The following is an 18,844-nucleotide window of genomic DNA, read 5'->3' on the forward strand; positions in this document are numbered from 1 at the left end:
CATTTTGTTTTGATCGTGGATGTTTTCATTTTGAGTTTGACTCCTTTTTTCGCTTAGACTGGCGATAACCTAAGATTTTAGAGATAACTCTATTCTCGTTTTACCGAGAATATGGAAAAATAATTGAAGCATTAAACGTTGATATTTAGTAAATAGTAACTGATATGACAAACCTCTTGTCTCCGACTGCGTTCTATAGAATACCAGGTTCAAGTGCCGAACACCGAGTTTATAGCACTGATCTCTTTTAGGTAACAAAACAGCGAATTCAGTTTTTGACCTTTTATATTAGTGATATTTAAGCACGAACCGAATAGATTCGAGTACTTTGTAGTTTAACTGTAAAGCTCTAACTAAAGATTTAAGCTCAACTTCACTTTGTCGTAATTAAGAATATTCATTATCCGGGAATTATTATTCATCAAACATGACAGCTGATCATCAGCATTAAACGTCCCAATGAAACGTCCTATTCTATACCTTTCTCGTTTAAATCTTGTTGTCTACTGGTTGGTGAGAAACCTACTCGCTGGTGAACCTTTTTATACTACACCCTGTACTGGCACACACCAACCTGCATTGTAAATAAATATAGTCAACCCATGACTAATTCCGCGGTTTCGGTTGATCCAACACTGAAACCAAATAAGATTTTTGCCAATTACTTTTGGGTATGTGTTAATAACTGACTAATTGTGCGTTTGCTGTGTTTCTGACGTTTTTTTTTTAAGGGACCTAATGACGAAGGATTCACAGCTCTCACTTCTCGATTTAGCGAGGCAAAACAAATAAATGAAGAGTTGCGGTTATATTTTCGCGAAAGGTATGTGTTTTTCTGATGTGTTATGTATGAATTTACAGGGATACGTGACAAATATGGTGTAGATTGGAAAAGAGAGTTGCTTCATGATCTATATTATATAATTATACCTAAGGATTGTCTGCTAACAACGTTCTTACAGGGCTTCCATCGAGGAAGAGTACGCCCGGAAGCTTTCGAAGCTTACCAAAATGAATTTGGGTTCAAATGAAACAGGCTCTCTTCGAGATGCCATGTTTCAGTTGAAAGAGGAAACCGGTGCTATGTCCAAGTTACATTTTGATTTGGCCTCGTATATGCAGGACGATCTTGAAGGCGCTATTTCCCGGTTTGCTAGCAATTTGAAGGAGAAGAAAAGAAATGTACTTGTAACTGCACATGTTTAGGAACAATGCTAACACGCTAATGTATAGATTATCGGCATGATTGACAAGAGTCATAAAGTTAAGGTTGCTCAAACACAGGCCGTCATCAAGGTTCGTGTTGCAGATTCAACCGGTTTCTCTTTGCCCGCATATTCAGTTATTAACAATTTCAAAAGGCGCAGGAACGCTATGAGTATTACTGCAAGCGAATTAATTACTATGTGTCTCAACAGAATTTGCTTGTAGGAAAGGATCTCGAAAAGAACAACAACAAATTAAGCAAAACACAGCAACTTGTTACCACAAGTGCTCGTGATTATAAGGCGGCTGTTGAAGGATTAAAGGATATAAACAGATCCTGGATTGAGGAATGGCATGAAACATGTGACAAAATGCAAGACATCGAAGAAAACAGAAGAGATTATTTGAAGAGTCTGCTCTGGAAATATTGCAGCATTGTCTCAAAAGGCTTTTCTACCGGTGAAGAATCCGCGGAGCGTTTGCGTCAACGTATCGAATGTTGCAATGTGCTTAACGACATTGAATGCTTTATTGACGAGCGTGGAACAGGAAGCGGCATTCCTCAGGCACTCAAGTTTTACGATTATTACAAGGGTGAGGCACCAGATGGAAACGTGGAAGTCGTACAGGCTGCATTCACCCGCGAAACTAGCAATGTTGTTAATGATAAAGTGCCACTCAATCGTCAATACACGCTGTCAAACCCGACAACCCCCAATTTCTCTAACACAGTCAATACTGGTTCACCTTTAAGCGATGCATCAAATTCTGATGTTGTGAAATCAAGACCAGTGTCAAAGTCTCCCACAAAACGATTCTTTGATCGGTTTGCGCATCCTTCCCGCAGCACCAATAGAAGTACTACCAGTTTGGGCATTACGAAGCCACAAGGTCTCTCAGTAAAGGAATCTCTATCTGCTGCTGCTATCGAACAATCGATGTCAAATCTTAAGATGGACAATACCCCACGCGTGTCTGGACGTTCCACTGTGAATTCTCTCCATTCAGCACCTTCCAATTCACAGTCACCTTCTCGCTCACCAACTCGTTCTTCAGTTAATACAAATGGTCGCAATACTGTCCAAAGTGATACCCGGCCGGATCGTGCTCATTCTAGCAGTAGCGCACGAGTGCAAACGGCGCAATCATACATAAACAGGAAACAACAACTGCAAGAGGAGTTTGGTAGTGTGCTAGAGATGGAAAATCGTGCTGCTTCTCCTATGTACTATAACTCACAAGGAATGCCAGAGTATCGCTCTTCAACTTCACAGCGAAACTCCGTGTTGAATACCGAACAACATTCACGAACAACTTCTTCAGTATCCGCACATGAAGATATCCCTCGTTCATTAACACCAGGACTTGTTGAACCACGCTATGACTTTGGTATAAAGGTCAGTGCAGCTCATTCTCCTGTCCACAACTATTACGATGATGATGATAATGATGATACTCCTGCATATCAAGACCAAGCTATGAACGTTTTTCCAAAATATAACGAAGAAACAAATAAAACTCCTAACCATACGGAGCAAGTTCCCGCTCCAAAATACGAAAGGTTCGATGGAACCGCTAAAACTACTGATGGCTTGCCAATTATTGGTTATGGTAAGTAACGCACATACTATGTCTGTCACAAGGATACATACTAACTTCTAATAACAGTCCATGCTCTGTACAGTTATACCGCAGCTATTCCAGAAGAAATCAGTTTCCAAAAAGGCGATACTCTGGCCGTGCTCAAAGTGTATGATGACGGTTGGTGGGAAGGATTTGTCGTTGGCGAAGACGACCATAATCGTGGTCAGTTTCCTTCAAATTTTGTTAAAGAGGTAAATGTTTAAGCTTTATTCTGCTCCAAAAACCTATTTTGAAGGATCATATTTTATCTTGTTCTTTTTGTTACACGACTATCTATTATTTGTTCATTGCATACCATCTGCTGCATTGTCTTTACTTTGATGATTAATTCAATACGATTCGTTTCTCGTCTTCTTGCTCCAATTTGCAACACATCATCCAATTAAATACCGTTTCCCCTTTATTTATAATAATCGGAGCGATACACAGTTATTGAGCCATCTTGTTTATTAATAATATAAACTTAAATTAGCCAAACTTACTGTTACCTAAGTTGTTACTTTTCGTGGTAGTTTACGCGTTCAAGGTGTCACTTGGCTGTACCACAACGAAGTAAATAATTGTCGTAAATACGACAATGCGCGATTCTTCGTCGTTTATCCAACGTAAGAACCTCTTTATATTTATCAATAGCGTGCTAATTATGTAGGAAACTCACAGCTTCCGCTTTCATCGAATTCTCGTTTGTCTAATATCAATGGACCTGGATCCAGCGCTCGACGGCCCAGTCTCGCTCCAATGAGAGCTATAGCACAAAAGAGACAATCTATGACCGTTGATTCTTTCAATAATGCCAATTCCCGTTTTATTGCTCCAAGTGTCCGTCATAGTATTGCACCAAGGTTTGTTAACATAGGACTCAAAGTGTCAGCTCTTCTAACTTACACTGAATCAGTAGCAGAAGATCCAGTACCTTTGTGGGAGGAAGAGCATCAAACGCTTCTTTCCTCAGTCAAGGTGTTGATCAGGGAGACACAAGAGATCCTCGACCAGTTCGTGACAAGGCATTTCAATCATTATGTGCAACCAACATTGTAAATTATCTCATTAATTCCGGTTATCCGAGTCCTATAACAATCAAGAACATTTTATCGCCTACCACAAAAGAGTTTCAATCTATTTTCAAATATCTTTACAACAAAATCGATCCTAACTTTTCATTCGTTCGACGAATAGACGAGGATGTGAAGCTCTGTCTCAAAGACATCCAATATCCCTATGCAGAGTCTATTACGAGGTCCCATTTAATGGCAATTGGCTCGCCGCATTCGCGACCAGTGATTCTTGCCATGCTCCATTGGATGGTAGAAGTCGTGCAGTGCATTGAGAGCCTGTCGACATCGCAAGAAGAGGTTCCACCCGATGATGAACATTTTGCTGACAAAGCCTTTTTTGAGTATTTGGTAAAGTCTTATCACTTTTTCTTGGACGATGTCCCGGATGATAGTAGTCTTACGGAAGAACTGTGTGCTTTTCTTGATTCGCAAAACAGTGGAATTGGGAAAGAAATTGAGAACCTTGAGAAGAACATACAGTCCATGACCGAGGAATTGGAAAAGGACGAAGAGCTGGCTGCAGTCTTATCTCAACTACAACAAGAAAATGCAGTTCTTCAAGAAGATGAACTGAAGCTTCAAGCAATTATTGAACGATCCGAACTTAGAATTGAAAAGCTGCAATCAAAGATGGGACCTTTGGGTGAGGAGTTGAACGAAAGAAACGTGGAATTGGAACGGCTTAATCAGGAAAAGCTCTCACTACAAGCTCAAATTGAAGCACAACCGATTTCTACAACTGACTTGGATAGAATGACTTCCGAACGTGAGCAGCTTTCTAATGGATTAAATCAAATTAGCAACAGGATTCAGGAACTCCGGAGAGAAATTTTGGAAGCCGAGGGAAGCGTTCAAACGAAAACAGATTCCTTGGAAAAACTTGTTCAACGGTACAACACTGTAGCCTATAGACTTGGCATTGTTCCATCAACCGCACCACGTGCAAATGATCAATCCTTAGAATTAGGATTACTAGAGGAATCAGAAGGTTGTCTCAACCTTGATCTGAAAAACATAGTCCGGCCTTTCCTCATCAATTTACGACACAACTTGACGACTGAGTTTCACTCGGAGCAAAGCCGTTCATTGGAGCTTCAGGAATCCTTGGATAAAATAAACGAAAACGTTACTGATACAAAAGAAGAACTCGATGCTTTGGAAATAAAGATTGAAAATACCCTTTCTGAATATACAATGTTAAAGGCAAAGCTTTCTGAAGAGAAAAGTATACTCAATTCGGAATCCGACAAACTGGAACATGAACTCCAACAACTAAAGCTGAATTCACAAAATACTCTGCTTCAGTTGGACCAACGGATACAAGCCTTGCGCATTGAGTATGACCATACAACACAGACATTAGAGATCATGAAAGGCAATGCATACAAGGAAGTTGCATTTATGTTGGATGAAATCATACACTTTAAATTGCACATACAAAATGGCTTAGAGGAGCTTGAGACGGATTATGAAAAAGAGCTTGCCGAAGCTTCAAAATAAGTCTTAGTTCCCAATGGCCTGTAGGCATCATGTTCTGTGTTTTGTTAATGATTGTACTTTTTTTGGATGGTTGGTCTTGGTTTGGGTGCATGTATAGTTTAATCCTTTTTTCCAATAATGATATCTGTTTAGGCTAAATGATGTACTTTTATTACGTGTCAACCGTTTTCCCATTCCAGGACGGAATCGCCAGCGTGCTTATATTCGGGTAACCTACTTTCTTCCTTTCCCAATCCCCATTAATGCAGAAAACAAAAACGCGACAGAGCACTAAAGACACACCGTTAAACACAATTAAACTAGGTAATAATGCTGATCCAAAGAACAGGGAAGCGTTGGATTCTTCGGCTTTGTCGAAAATTGATACAATTCTTAAAATTCTGAAAAAACACGGAATGCCTATGACTACAGTAGATTTAGAAAATGCCTTGAAACAACAGTGTGTAATGGAGAAAGAAAATTGGGCTGAAGCAACTAGTTTGTCCATATATTCTTTTTTGATGAATTACATTCGGCATTGTGCTTCTACAAAAACCCCTACAAAATTGCGATTTTTTTACGCCAGATCAGGAATAAATGCTCATGTATTCTACTGTTCGAATTCTAAAAGTATACCAACTCGCAAGTCTCCAGCAGTGAGCTCTAAAAATCAAAAAAAACGACAAGCTCCAGATGAATGGGTACCTTCAAAGCACACGAAGTCAAAGGAAAGAAAAACGGGATCGCTGAAAGTGCTTTTACGTAAAGCAGCGACTTGTGAAGAAAATTCCGTGCAAAGCAAAGAATCAAACAACCCAAAGCCCGTCCTACAAGCTTCATTTGGAGGCGGTTCCTTTCTGTTTCTTGAAACAAATGGTTATCTTTGGGATCCTAGTTGTTCGATAGACCATGAAGAAATGTTTGTCGATGCAGTGAAACCGCTTAAAGACTTAAACGAGTTAGTCCCCCATTTAATGCTTGAAAACGATTCTAGGGACCGGCTCGAACCAATCTTCTTAAACGAACTTGGTATGGAAATTTAAAACCCTTAAGCTGTTTAAACCTTAATTATTTGACACATTATACATTAGAATAGGTGATCTATGAGCCTTCTTTTTCACCTGTAAACTACTTATGTCTTTACTTTCCGCTGCCACTGATCCTTCAGACTTTGAATCAGCTTAATATGAGCAGGAGTATTTGAAAGCCTTACGAGTTAGTGTGAAATGAAACAAAAAGCATGCTTACCAATCTGTTGTGAGGAGCTGTTCATAAATTGATGACGGAAGAGGAATAGCATGTGGTTGCTGTAGGCCGTAAAGGAGACATTCAGCTACATGAAGACGAAGCTACGGGGTTAATTGAGTGTCGTTTTCGGTGCAATTTAGGCTTACCTTTAGCATAGGATGAACAAGTAAGTTTGTAATGTATTTCATCACTTGCACCCACACTTTTTCATGCTGTACGAGAAGAGTGGATTGGTAACTACAAGTGTCAGTAATACTGTATGCTTGTTCAGTTAGTACTCACAGTCTAAGAATATACTGTAAGGTCGAGAAACTCTTAAATTGCTTAACACGCCTCTGTGCATGAAAACTAATTAACAAAAGGCTGAATGTTAGTCATGGAATTTGATGAGCTGAACAATATCGCGTACCGTTTAGGGGAAATAAAATTAAGGAAATAGCCTCGAACTAATAAAGAAGTGAGTAACCGCACAGAAGAAACCCAAAGAGGAACTTCGGTGGCAGCATTCGAGATAAAATGTTCAAGAAAGTCGAATATGTCTTCCAGCGCAGTAAATTCTGAAGAAGATTTACTGACAGGAAGCAAATCGAGATACAGAAGAAAGTTAGAGTATGCTGATGTAACCTATATACTAATTAGTTATGTGTAAACGGAATTAATGCAAGCACTTACGACTTCATTTCCGAACCCATCACATAAAAGCAGAACAAGGCCATGAAAGGCCGAGTCAAACATTGACGGAACATTCAAAAGATTAATGGTTGTCTTGCTAACATAATTTGAGGCAGCCCATGTCGTAGAAGAAAAACTAACATGTGTAAGCAAATGTAGACTGTAATTTAAGTTACCTTTCCAGCACATCACAGAGTGGCTTGTCACCTTTAATCAAGTAATGATTGCGTGAATTCACAAGAGCATCATTAGCTGAAACTCGTATTTTGTCTATACGATCGAAGCGAAGACGAACAAGTAATGAGAGGGAAGTGCGTATTTGGCTTTCTTTAAGTCGCTTCACTTCTGCATCGCCCAAAAGCAAGACCGCAATTGCTTGAACTGCGTATTGTCGAACCCAAGAGCCTGTATCACCGCGTGAATCAATATGGTAATTATTACCAAAATTAAAAACCAGAGATACGAATGTATCCAAATAGTTCTCCTCAAGATTTTGAAGAACATAATCCACGGAATTATAACAGAAGAGGGAAACCTCTTTCTGTAATTCGATACATGTTTTCTGAAGGTTAGTTAAAGGCACATTCAACATATTACTCACTTTATCAGTATAAAGCGTACTCAAAGCTTGAAATACAGGAACATAATACTGCGACTCCTTCCATTTGACTGCAGCAAACATCAAAACATAGCAAAGCTGTGTGCTTAATAAAGACGAAGTATTCAGGGTCTTCAGAAATACGCTAGTTTTTACTGCGATATGTTCATATTGGTAAAGTAAAGCAAAAGTTTCGGCAATTTTTGAGTGTAACATTTCATCTTGTAGCGAAATTGCAGCTGATAAATGAGACAAACTCCTTTCTAAAAAGTCATTGTCCGGAGGTGCAGCATTCTTGCAGACGCAGCTTATGAATGAAAGTAAAATTGAAGAGAGCTCAAATCCTTGAAATTCATGAAATAGCGTAACAGGAAGGTATTGTTCATAATTGTATAAAAATTGAGTGTATGATTTCTCAAGCAAAGTTTTGTTCGTGGATTCTACTGCCTGATAAATGGCACATAGAGCCAATAAATCACCATGAATATGGCCCAATTGTGAAGTTGATAACCTTTCTATCAATGTTTGAACTTTTGGCAAGATTTCATGCGGGTAAACACAAGCAAGAGCTGCAAGCGCTTGAACAGCTAAGGAACGAATTTCGGCATCCCAATAATGAAGCTTATCTATAAGTCTATTAATTATTGGCAAACAATATGAATCATATCTAAACGTTGTTAGTTAAAGACAAGAAGAAAATATACCTACTGTGCAACTTCAACAGATATTTTTGTAAAGCAAGCCGTTCTGTCTGTTACTGCATAGAACCCAAGTGTACTAACTAGGTGAACTCCATAGGGGACGCATGTGTTTCTACCGGTCATCTCCTGAAACGCGGCGCTTGATGCTCTTCTGACATTGAGTTCACGGTCAAAAAGTGCCGTAAGCGCAACTTGAATAGCTAATTCTTCTGTATAGCTTGCAAGTTCTTTTTCTGTATAAACACGGTACAGAGACCACACAAAATAATCAGCGGCGTCGCGGACGTTACTTCCAGAAACCTTTGTTCCGTTTCTGACTTCGTAGACAAGAGACTGTTATGTTAGCTTAATTTAAACATCCTTTAAATAGCATACTAATAGCATAAGCGGAACAAGCTTGTCGAGCGTCCTTTTCTTCAAAAGACCGTGAGATGCCAATTCTGAAAAACATAAAACGGCCCCATGCCAGCTGTTCGGGTTGGTTACGGTTAAATTCCATTCATTCGTTACCGGATCTCGGAATGCATTTTCCATCAAAATATCAAAAACTGCGTCCATAACCTGTTCAGCAAAAAACCAGGGAAGCCTTTCAACAATTCTGGCTAAACCCTTAGCAGCAGACCACCTAACAACAGTATCCTTATGTGTAATACTGTCAAGCAGAATGTCAACAGAGTATTCCACGTCTTCGTGAACTTCCACATTATTATCCTCTGGATACTGCTCGAAATTGGAGAGCGCATACTTACTAAATCGCCATTGTTCTGAAGACTTTAAAGGAAGCAACAATAGTGCGAATCGATAAGCGGCCTTGCAAGCAAATTTTTGTAACAAAGTATCTTCTGGGGTGATGAACTTTTTATAAAGCCTTAGAAAGCGAAAAATCAAATCTTCAAACGGTAAAAATACAGAACGTTCAACGAATTTTAAAAACTGTGCGACAGTTTCCAAACATCCAAGAATGGAGTAATCTGTTTGCTTTGAACCATTCAAAAGAGAAATGGCGTAATGAATGAACTGTGGAAGAAGCTGAACAGTGTCTGAGCGTGAAAGAAAGCGCCCTAGAGCGACGACAGAAGCATCACGGTTTTTCCCTGGCAATTTGAGAAATGAGATGAGTAAATTTAGAACTCGTACTTCAAGGTTTGGTTTTTGCTCAAGTGTTTTAAGAGGAAAGGGAGCTTGAATTACCTGGGATAACCATAACAAGTAAGTATAATGTACTTTCCAACTTTCACATTCGTCATTAGATAGTTCATCAACGAGACGTTCAATTAGCGATATGTCTGTAACAAAAGACAGGAGTAATGTTTTGTAGCCCTTGATTTTACAGAGTTCGTAAAATAAACTACATGAAATGAGTCGCTCTGTTGGATGAAGAAAGCGGGAATTCAGCTCTGGTAGAAATTCGCCAATAACCTTATCTAGTAATAATGGTTGAGCCTGAAATTCTTGTAGCTACACTGGTATTAGCATTAGTTAAAGAAATAAAGTATCGTTGACAAACATTTTGAATTAGCTTTTCCGACAACAGTAGTTTCTTTGAAGGATCATTCGATAAAAAGAGATTCCGGAAACCATCACGAGTAGCTTCTGTAAGCTCGTGTTCGTTGATATACAAGTCGGGATAGTCCTGTTGCTCTTCATATTTTGTGACCGACATCGGGAATTTTCACAACGTTTAAGGGAACTAGAATAGTTCACTGTTCAATAATTAGAAATAAAAAATGGCAACACGAAACATGAAAAAAATGCATGCCAGTTGACTACGAACCGCAAGTAGTACTTGCTCAGTAAATAGTTCTTACCCTCTGAGTAGGAACGAAGCCGAAGTAGAACTAAAGAAAATATAAAATCAAGATTACAGGCATAAAATTGACGAGTAATTGCTAAAAGATATGTTACATGCAAGTTTTTTTATGTTATAGAACCTTATAAGTTAGTTTTCGTTGGAAAAAGACTTTGTTTTATGGAGAGAGTCGAGTACTACATTTATCAAGTTTATACATATACTAGCGTTTAGTGAATGAACTTGTAATAGTGAAAAGAGGTACAGCTGTTTTAACCGAGGTTATAATCATTTTGTTTCTTGCTGGGGGGTATAAGTATTATTAAAGTAATCTACTCTGTAGGAAAACGAACATCACCAGTGAACTTTTGAGAAGAAGAAGAAAGCGTTGTTTGAAAGAAGTACGATTACAGACAATTTCGTTTGGCACGTTGATCAAGTTGAAGCTAACGCGCAGAAAGCAAAAAAAACTATATAAACATTTCAAGCGAGAAAACCATAGAGTAACTAAATTTTTCGAATTCTACTCAGCAAGCAACTACCGAAGCAGCATATTCACTGTTACATATTGATTATAGAATCATTTTTCATGCCTTCTCACATCCTCATTTCAAGGATGATCTACTGCAGATCATAACTTTAAACAACTCACTTTAAATACACGTAGATTATTGGTCATTCGTCGTTGATGCGCCTTTATTTTATTCGTTACGAATATAAGCGAACATTACGCGATACTCATGCTCAGCCCGCTCCCTTGGATGAACTTAACCAGAACCAACCACAATGCAACTCCTATTGCTATGGTTTCTCGGCCTAGGATGGCTGCGGTCTGCCTTTGCTGACCTTACCTTCACTTCTCCATTGTCCTCATCAGTTTTTACTGCGACGACTGGTATTACAGTGGCCTGGCAGGGTTCTACGGCCGGTGCTCCCATCTCCCAACTTGGAGCAACGACGTTCTACCTTTGTTCCGGTTCTACCGCTTCCTCCACGACCTTGATGACGCTCACGGCAGGAATTTCTCCCGGAACCACGACTACGTTCACTAGTGGTGAAATTGACCCTGCTAAGGGACCAAGCGGCAAGTACTATTTCATTACTGCCAAGACGACGTACCAGAATGCTGATGTGTACTACTACTCTGATTATTTCACGATCAACGGGCTTACTGGTGGATTCGCTTCGTCTGTCATTTCAGCATTGTCGGCTGCTGGCATGTGGGCCGCAACATCGACTCTTTCGACGAGTGCTGCTTCCACTAGTACCACCGATGTCGCCACGACTGCGGAGGCTTCGTCTGTCACGGAGGTTGGCTCGATGGCTTTGAGTTAATTTCTTGCTCCTTTGGCCCCACGGGTACTATGCGTGATTATTATTTATCGCAGTCCAACTCTATTGTATATGCTCCTATGCAACCGAAGCCCGGCACCACTTTCACTGCTGCTTCGACGATTTCTTCTCCGTTGTGGGATTCATCCTCATACACTGTGTACACTACTTTAGTGCCTTGCTCGTACCCGCATTTCCACCGTAACTCCTGGTTGGTCCTACACATACACCCTTGTGGTTAATGACGGAGAAACAGCATCTGCGCCCACTCACTTGCCAACCGTTACCACTTTTGGCACCTCTACGACACTTACGAACAAGCGTAGAGATGCCTGGAATGATCCCAATGACCTCCGACGCCGTGCTATGCGTGTCCCCCTTCACAACAAAGGTTTCTATAACAGGTAACCGGATGAGATGACTGCGATTTTTTTTTCTTTTATCCTCTAAGTCCCTCCTTTTTGTTCTTTCTTTAAAATTTCCGTTATCTACAGACATATACTGTTATTAACGTGACGACTGGTATAAAAACAACAACCCAATTTTTGTTCACCAATTGTCTTTTTTGACGGCGATTCACATTTGCTTGGAAAAATGTGCTCTGGCTCGCTGGCGCGTCGATTATCTGCACCTATCTACTCCTTATCTACTCTGACCGTCTGCTTTCTTTATTGAACAGCCTGCATTTTATCCCTTCTCACCGTCTCATAATGCACTCTTTACAAATCTCCGCAAGTTTCGACGGTTGATGGCTCTCTCTATGCTACTTACTTACTACACAGGGTTGTGTTTGGCTTACTAATACGCGCAACCTTACTATCTCTTTATTTATTGTTCCATTTCATTGAATATAAAATTCGTTAACGAAGTCACCCCTCGGCGAGGAGGTGGCACAAATGTCGATGGGAGCACAGGTGTGACATGGTATGTGATGGTGCACGGAGTTGAGCTCTGAAGCCCGCTTGTTCTTCTGCTTCGCGTTAATCTATTAAGGGAAGCAGGATGATGATCAAGGGATTACTTTCTGCCACCCGACTTCCTTTTAGGACTGTTGGCGGGGATGTGCGATTTCTTAACAATGTACGAGGTAGCCATGAGGGCACCTGTTAAGGCTGTGCAAGTGAAGAGGACTTGTTTCGTCAAAGTGCCTGCCTGACGTTTCTGGAGAACATAAGCTGAGATTGCACCGACTCCGAAAATGTCTAGAGGAATGATCCAGTTCTTCAAGCAATCAAGCATGGATGCAGACTTGGCTTGAACGGTGTCTTGAACCTTTTCTGACCGTTTCTTTTTCTTCATTTTCTTTTCTGGCTCTGAGCCTGAGGTCTCCTCATTGCCAGCTTCCTCTTCGAGGTATTCAGAAGCCTGATCCTCAGGAACCACTTGAACCTTTGTGTTTTCTTCACCTTCAGCGACATCACTAACGGTGGACTTCACCTCTAAAGGAGGCGGCGCTGCCTTCTCCTCCCGTGTCTGAGGTGAAGCGGTTTCTTTCAGTACTTCTGCGTACGTTTTTCCGTGTTCTTCCGGCATAGCTAATTCTTAATAAACCGAATGTCAATATCGTTCACAATATCGCTTGTGATAGTTCGTCCAATATATAATGCGATCTTAAATTCGCCTTAGGCTGAGTCCTTTGTTTTTATAGCTCAAAATTATGGACGAACTATTACGTATCCATTACAATGGCAGAACATCATCCCCATAGTGAGCAAGGGAGGAGACGGGGAAGGGGGACAGAGGGTGAGTGGTGTATACGAGTGAATAGAAGAGGTGATAGGAGGCTATACGGTATTAAGATGAACTTTAGGGTATGCTAAGCAGATCTCTGCATCATTACTGAGGCTATTTAGCACAGTCGGATGCTGCAGGAAGTGCCGGTGGGACCGGCAGGGGTACCAGGGATGGACAAAGGCACTACTGGAATTGTTGCTGATAGAGAGGGAAATAAACGAGTTAAGGAAAATAAAGATTGTTTAAGCAATCTGGAGTTTTCCGTTACGGACTTTGTCGGAGGGTGCTCGAGTGTGCCCTTAAAAAGTTAAATCGGTTTACCAATTGTTTATTTTGGTTACTGATCTACGGAAATTGACTAGCAGAGTTATGAACATAACGACCTTTTAAACTGTATAGTAATACAACCTACAGAAAGTCCGACCCGTACTAGCGTATAGACTTAGAATTTCGTACTCAAGATTTTTCTCTTTAGACTGTCGTAAACGCATATTTACATGTCACGTTCGAGGTATGCAGACGGTCTTCGTCTGACAGCTTGAAAATAATGCCTTCGGTATCCCAAAAGACTTTAATAAGTAGGTGTAAAGGCCATTATTATCATTTCGAATCTGAACATATTACTCCGTTAGTATGAATTTTCAACAAGGCTTTGTGGTGTAGTGGTAGCATACTTCGTTTGGGTCGAAGTGGTCTCGGGTTCGATCCCCGACAAAGCCCTCCTGTAATTTTTGCCAAACAGTTGAATCACAATACCGTTTTCTAAAATTCGTTGGACTTCGCTAACAAATCTGTTGATCCCATTGACGTTTCCCACTCCACCACATTCTTCTTCCTCTTTGCAAGAATGAGCCGTAGAAGCAATCGAACACTCTACGTGACGGGCTTTCGCCCAGGGATGCGTGCACGCGATCTGGCTTATGAATTTGAGCCGTAAGTAATGAGTACTACGGTACACGGTATACGGTGTCGCTAACGTTACTTAGTTATGGACCCTTAATTCGTTGTGACATTCCTATTCCTCGCAATCCAGAAGCAAGACCGTAAGTTTGGATTTTGTCGTTGAGTTTGAGAACGCGTAATTTCACAAGGAAGAAAACAACATGCTAACATTTGGCTTTCAGCTTTGCTTTCGTGGAATACGAGGACCCACGCGATGCAGAGGACGCGTACCACGAAGTCCATGGTCGTCGCATCGATCGGGATGTACTTCGTGTGGAATGGGCTCGTCAGTCGTTCAGCTCACGCCGTGAAGAACGTCGCGGTAGATTTGGTCAGGAACGTGGTCGTCCACGCTACCGTTCTCGAAGTCCGGGTCGTCGTTTGAGTCCTTACCGTCGTTCTCCCGGTCCTAAGTACGGCAATTCACGGTTCAGTCCTCGTCGTCGTTCTGGAAGTAGGAGTCCCCTTCCCCGCCGAGACTCGTTCGACGATTCTGCAAACAGTCGGGAGCGCGAAAGGGAACAGTATGACACGAATGAACGTCCTCGTCAACCGTTTAAGTCTGAAAACATGCAAGACGAAAAGGCTCCTCTTTCTTCCGAGCAAGATCACGCTCCCGTCCATGAACAGTATCCTAGCGAGGCTCCAGCTACTACTGAAAATGCGACAGATACTGCTGCAGCATCTGCCCAGGAACAACCAACAAAACCTGCAGAATCTGAAAAGGCTGCCATTGTTACTACTACTGCTGTTGCTGCTGCTGCAGAACCTCCCCAGCCAGAAGTTTCTGAACAAACAGAAAAGTCTCAGCAAGAACAAAACTCGCAGCCAGTTGAAGACAGTTCGAATGATGCTGCACCCGTTCAATCTGACAACTGAGGCGGTTTTATTTCTTCGGAGCTTCATTCGTGCAACTTGCTCCAGTTTTGATTACTGTTGAGTTCCAGGAATAAAAAACCAATTAAAACAAAGCTCATTGGTTTCTTACTGACAGTACAACAAACAATTCAGCTTACAAACACAATCCCACACTCTTTATTGTCTTTCTCTCTTTTTATTTTTTTTTTTCTCTCTTTCTCCCTCTCTCTTTCTTTGGCACAATCAAAAAATCACTGTAATTCGCTTCAAATTTGTCTGTGCCATTCATTCACTAATCTTTCACACTCTCCCACGCAAATTTAAAAGCATTACTCCTCTACATTCGTTCAAACCAGTTTATCGTTCTGATTTATACATCTCTCCGCTCCTTCTTTTACAGTAGTTTAGATCGTGTACCTTACTTCGCCAATTCACACTGCTCGGTTGTAGCGATTTCCTTCGCATGACCTCTCTCATCCGTTCCCATATAAAGCTGCGCTTTTCCCTCCTTGATAGGTGCGCGGCCATTTGTATTACACAGCTTTTAGAACAAACAGTGTACTCGTAGACTTACTGTAGAATGAGTATCTGTCACTACAACAGAATCCTGAATCACGCGTGTTTATTTCAAACATGTAGCCTCTGTGAGTATTAAACAGTCATAAAAATGTGCGGTTACTTGATATTAATGTCTACAACGTATGCAGATTCTTTAGAACGAATGTTTTAAAAGGGCTTAAATGTCATCAAGTGCATTCGCGATTCTTTCCTTCTTTTTCGTAACAAGGCTTTCCTTCCACTCTGGTAACAGCTCTTTCACGGCTTCAGGTTTGTAGGTAGCAGCAAAGAAACTTGCCTCCGGCAAACGGTTACCAGAACGCAGAACCTCAATACACTTGTCTGGCTGGTTGGTAAGCCATGAACAAACGAAAGCAGTGTTATTAACTTGCTTAGAGATGGCAGCATCAGCGAGCTTTTCAAGACCTTCAACATTGTTGGAAGCGGTATATAAGAGCAACAAAGAACTGTGATCTTGAGCTTTTGTAAAACATTCCTCAGCCAAAACAAAGTCCCAGTTATTGAGGGCCACATCACCAAGCTGTCTCCATTTTGAAACATCGTCCAATGAGCGAGCAAGAACAGCCGCGGTTTCCAGTTGGCCGGCTTCTAACGCAAGTTCAAAGCGTTGCTCATCATCTGTAGACAGGTCCAAAGCAGCTTCCTTATAACCAAGATCAGAAAGAAAATCAGAAAGCTTGCTTTTTTCATCCTCGGGAATTTTATCGAGAATGGATTTGGCTTCCTCGAGGTTTCCATCAAGAACAGCGGTTTGATACTCAACCACATTCAAATTGAAAGCGTAGCTGATTATATTCAAGTCACGATCAGCAAGATAAATCCGTCCATCTCTGGGCAAGTATCCTAAAAGATATACGTAGTTCTCAACGCTGCTGATTTTAAAGACTTGATCGGCAACAAGATAGTTGAGACGTCCAGAGCCTGTGCAGTAAATGAACGTAGTACCAACCCACTTTCCGCTGACGACAACATCGGAACTCTCAAATACTGGTTCAAAAGCTTCTTCTGCGCCATCATCTGCAATAGTATTTGCTTCGGCAGCGGCATAAAAGGCGTCAGCGTTAAAAGTAAGAATATAAAATGCATCAGAACAAGAGAGAACAACACGAGTACCATCTTCACTCCAGTAAACGTTTTTGGGCTTCACGTCAATTTTACGAGCCAAAATCTTGGATTCCCAATCATAAAAACAGATAAAGTCGGCACCCGATACACCCAAAAGATGGCCACCGAAAAGAGCATCACATGAATAATCAAGCTCCAAAGCATCAGGACGCTCCTTGAAATTCTTAGAGAACTTGATGATCTTATCCGAGACTTTTGTAGCATAAGCATTAGCGTCGTTAGACCAAGCAAAATCAAGAGCCTTTCCGTAAACTTTACTACGCCATGCCAGTGCTGTGTATACAATGTATTCGTCACTTCCGCATACGGTCACAAAGCGACCGTTGGGCGAGTGTTGCATTTTCACGGGAATGGTATCCGAATTGCCAAGACTCTTGGGGGACAGATTGATGGACGAACCATCTGTAACCTCTTCATTCGCAACGGGTTTAATCATGGCGGATTGGATTTCGGAGTATGTAGACCAGACAATTTTGCCCGAGTTGTCCATGCTTACAATAGGTTCATCACGTCCCAGGGAGAAAACGATTATTCCACTGTCAAAACCCACTGTCACTAGACCGTTCTCCGAATTTTGAGATATGCACCAAGCCCGCTCCATAGAAAAGTTATAAGACTTCACCAACTCATAAGAGAGGGTGTGCCAAATCTTAACGGTTCCATCTTCGCTACCAGAAATTGCAAGAGGGAACTTGTTGTGAAAGAGAGCAAATGAGACGTTGTTCGTGTGGCCTTCCAACACACGAACACAAGCTTTCGTTTGATAGTCCCAAATCTTAATTAAACGATCATCACCGGCTGTAACAAGGTATGGCTTATCGCCAGCAGGATAGTAACTGACGAAATTGGCACCCTTGTCGTGCGCCTCGAGAGTAAAGTTGGCAACAGTAGAGCCAAAACTCCAAATCTTGACGCTTCCGTCCAAACAAGAGGAGGCAAATGTGTTCGTGTCTTTGGGATTAATTGCCAAACTCATGACATAGCGAGAATGACCCTCAAACACCTGGACACACTTCCAGTTCTGCTCCCAGTTCCAGCATTTGATTTTTGTGTCGTCAGAACAAGTCAAAACAAATGGTTGTGTGGGATGAACAGTAAGTGCCCGAATGTAATCAGGGTGTGCCTCAAACTGTGTAACCTTTTCACCAGTGTTGTAATTGTACACACGCAGTTGGAAGTCATCGCTTCCGCAGACGAACCAGTTTTTACGAGCGATAAAAGCACAAGCCCGGATAGGGACATCGTTGATGTCGAATTTCTTTACTGGCGTCTGAGTTTCATAATTCCAGATGCAGACTTCACCGTTATAGTGAGAAGAGAGAATCCATGGCTCGGAAGGATGGAAATCGATTGCTTTAACGCGATCTGTGTGCGTCAAAAACTTCCTCTACAAAAGTTTGAACGTTAGTAAAAGACCAAAGTTAAATGTAAACCATGAACAAACCTTAAAGTCCAAACGCATTATTATAAGGAGGTCTACAACGGCTCCAAAACCTCAAAGGACTATTAGAAACTCTACGGAATGAAGGGAAACGAGGGTAGAGGCAGTTGGTAGGGTGCTGTTGGCTTAGGTAGGTAGGAACGGACTCACAAGGAAGGGTGAGGCAGAAGTGTGGTGGTAGTGAAGGAGGAGGACGAAAACCAGTAATTGAGCTTTTCTAGAGCGAAAGCTTTAGTAAAAGAGGTTAATACGAGGTTTGTGTACAAAGGAGTTACTGAGAGAAATTGATTCAATGTATCGTGATATTCCGTTAAAACGAATTTAAAAATCACGGAGTAATATAGTTGTATTATCGTATACGACAAAGAGAGAACCGTGATTCAAACGTGTCGCAATAACTTCTTATCTCCTTCGCTTTTAGACCGTATATTGTGTCCTCCA

At 41.2% G+C, this 18,844-nt stretch overlaps 8 protein-coding genes and 1 non-coding gene across 9 annotated transcripts; 6 read left to right on the forward strand and 3 right to left on the reverse strand.

Moving 5' to 3' along the window:
* The first annotated feature begins 319 nt into the window (after positions 1–319).
* SJAG_04077 (contractile ring protein Imp2) lies at positions 320–3,314 on the forward strand. The gene is made up of 6 exons (XM_002175162.2): positions 320–671; positions 732–823; positions 963–1,182; positions 1,234–1,296; positions 1,362–2,817; positions 2,875–3,314. Exons 1-6 carry the CDS (start codon positions 603–605, stop codon positions 3,051–3,053), a joined length of 2,079 nt encoding a protein of 692 aa, XP_002175198.2. The 5' UTR covers positions 320–602; the 3' UTR covers positions 3,054–3,314.
* On the forward strand, positions 3,250–5,618 carry SJAG_04076 (spindle pole body protein Ndc80). The gene is made up of 3 exons (XM_002175161.2): positions 3,250–3,455; positions 3,500–3,692; positions 3,746–5,618. Exons 1-3 carry the CDS (start codon positions 3,428–3,430, stop codon positions 5,403–5,405), a joined length of 1,881 nt encoding a protein of 626 aa, XP_002175197.1. The 5' UTR covers positions 3,250–3,427; the 3' UTR covers positions 5,406–5,618.
* SJAG_04075 (hypothetical protein) lies at positions 5,568–6,635 on the forward strand. The gene has a single exon (XM_002175160.2). It carries the CDS (start codon positions 5,648–5,650, stop codon positions 6,425–6,427), a length of 780 nt encoding a protein of 259 aa, XP_002175196.1. The 5' UTR covers positions 5,568–5,647; the 3' UTR covers positions 6,428–6,635.
* Positions 5,964–10,571, reverse strand: SJAG_04074 (tubulin specific chaperone cofactor D). Its single transcript, XM_002175159.2, has 11 exons — positions 10,111–10,571; positions 8,979–10,061; positions 8,611–8,936; positions 7,906–8,569; positions 7,481–7,866; positions 7,305–7,440; positions 7,042–7,256; positions 6,915–6,995; positions 6,779–6,869; positions 6,633–6,733; positions 5,964–6,592 (listed from the first exon to the last, which is right to left on the reverse strand). Exons 1-11 carry the CDS (start codon positions 10,264–10,266, stop codon positions 6,517–6,519), a joined length of 3,315 nt encoding a protein of 1,104 aa, XP_002175195.2. The 5' UTR covers positions 10,267–10,571; the 3' UTR covers positions 5,964–6,516.
* A 607-nt stretch (positions 10,572–11,178) lies between these two features.
* SJAG_04073 (KRE9 family cell wall biosynthesis protein) lies at positions 11,179–12,129 on the forward strand (the record flags this gene model as incomplete). The annotated part of the gene is made up of 1 exon (XM_002175158.2): positions 11,179–12,129. The coding sequence occupies one exon, from the start codon at positions 11,179–11,181 to the stop codon at positions 11,725–11,727; it is 549 nt and encodes a 182-aa protein (XP_002175194.2). The 3' UTR covers positions 11,728–12,129.
* Positions 12,130–12,503: 374 nt separating this feature from the next.
* Positions 12,504–13,391, reverse strand: SJAG_04072 (hypothetical protein). The gene has a single exon (XM_002175157.2). The coding sequence runs from the start codon at positions 13,255–13,257 to the stop codon at positions 12,742–12,744; it is 516 nt and encodes a 171-aa protein (XP_002175193.1). The 5' UTR covers positions 13,258–13,391; the 3' UTR covers positions 12,504–12,741.
* Positions 13,392–14,106: 715 nt separating this feature from the next.
* Positions 14,107–14,178, forward strand: SJAG_16216. Its single transcript has one exon. It is a non-coding gene; the product is annotated as a tRNA-Pro (tRNA).
* Positions 14,175–16,868, forward strand: SJAG_04071 (SR family protein Srp1). The gene is made up of 4 exons (XM_002175156.2): positions 14,175–14,391; positions 14,445–14,501; positions 14,583–16,169; positions 16,213–16,868. Exons 1-3 carry the CDS (start codon positions 14,306–14,308, stop codon positions 15,277–15,279), a joined length of 840 nt encoding a protein of 279 aa, XP_002175192.1. The 5' UTR covers positions 14,175–14,305; the 3' UTR covers positions 15,280–16,169; positions 16,213–16,868.
* Positions 15,397–18,542, reverse strand: SJAG_04070 (coatomer beta' subunit). The gene is made up of 2 exons (XM_002175155.2): positions 18,407–18,542; positions 15,397–18,349 (listed from the first exon to the last, which is right to left on the reverse strand). Exons 1-2 carry the CDS (start codon positions 18,422–18,424, stop codon positions 15,995–15,997), a joined length of 2,373 nt encoding a protein of 790 aa, XP_002175191.1. The 5' UTR covers positions 18,425–18,542; the 3' UTR covers positions 15,397–15,994.
* Between the last annotated feature and the right edge of the window lie 302 nt (positions 18,543–18,844).

This window comes from Schizosaccharomyces japonicus (genome assembly GCF_000149845.2).
Source record: "Schizosaccharomyces japonicus yFS275 unplaced genomic scaffold supercont5.2, whole genome shotgun sequence".
NCBI classification, from domain to species: Eukaryota; Fungi; Ascomycota; class Schizosaccharomycetes; order Schizosaccharomycetales; family Schizosaccharomycetaceae; genus Schizosaccharomyces; species Schizosaccharomyces japonicus.

Bases quoted from the DNA above. Each gene is read 5' to 3' on its own strand.
- SJAG_04077 (XM_002175162.2), top strand. From the start codon at position 603: ATGACTAATTCCGCGGTTTCGGTTGATCCAACACTGAAACCAAATAAG. The intron at 1,183-1,233 runs GTACTTGTAACT...GCTAATGTATAG, and splicing joins TGAAGGAGAAGAAAAGAAAT to ATTATCGGCATGATTGACAA. The intron at 1,297-1,361 runs GTTCGTGTTGCA...CAATTTCAAAAG, and splicing joins AAACACAGGCCGTCATCAAG to GCGCAGGAACGCTATGAGTA.
- SJAG_04076 (XM_002175161.2), top strand. From the start codon at position 3,428: ATGCGCGATTCTTCGTCGTTTATCCAAC. The intron at 3,456-3,499 runs GTAAGAACCTCT...CTAATTATGTAG, and splicing joins TTCTTCGTCGTTTATCCAAC to GAAACTCACAGCTTCCGCTT. The intron at 3,693-3,745 runs GTTTGTTAACAT...ACACTGAATCAG, and splicing joins CGTCATAGTATTGCACCAAG to TAGCAGAAGATCCAGTACCT.
- SJAG_04075 (XM_002175160.2), top strand. From the start codon at position 5,648: ATGCAGAAAACAAAAACGCGACAGAGCACTAAAGACACACCGTTAAAC.
- SJAG_04074 (XM_002175159.2), bottom strand. From the start codon at position 10,266: ATGTCGGTCACAAAATATGAAGAGCAACAGGACTATCCCGACTTGTAT. The intron at 6,870-6,914 runs GTGAGTACTAAC...TGACACTTGTAG, and splicing joins TTACAGTATATTCTTAGACT to TTACCAATCCACTCTTCTCG. The intron at 6,734-6,778 runs GTAAGCCTAAAT...TTAACCCCGTAG, and splicing joins TTGTTCATCCTATGCTAAAG to CTTCGTCTTCATGTAGCTGA.
- SJAG_04072 (XM_002175157.2), bottom strand. From the start codon at position 13,257: ATGCCGGAAGAACACGGAAAAACGTACGCAGAAGTACTGAAAGAAACC.
- SJAG_04071 (XM_002175156.2), top strand. From the start codon at position 14,306: ATGAGCCGTAGAAGCAATCGAACACTCTACGTGACGGGCTTTCGCCCA. The intron at 14,392-14,444 runs GTAAGTAATGAG...AACGTTACTTAG, and splicing joins CTGGCTTATGAATTTGAGCC to TTATGGACCCTTAATTCGTT. The intron at 14,502-14,582 runs GTAAGTTTGGAT...TTTGGCTTTCAG, and splicing joins CGCAATCCAGAAGCAAGACC to CTTTGCTTTCGTGGAATACG.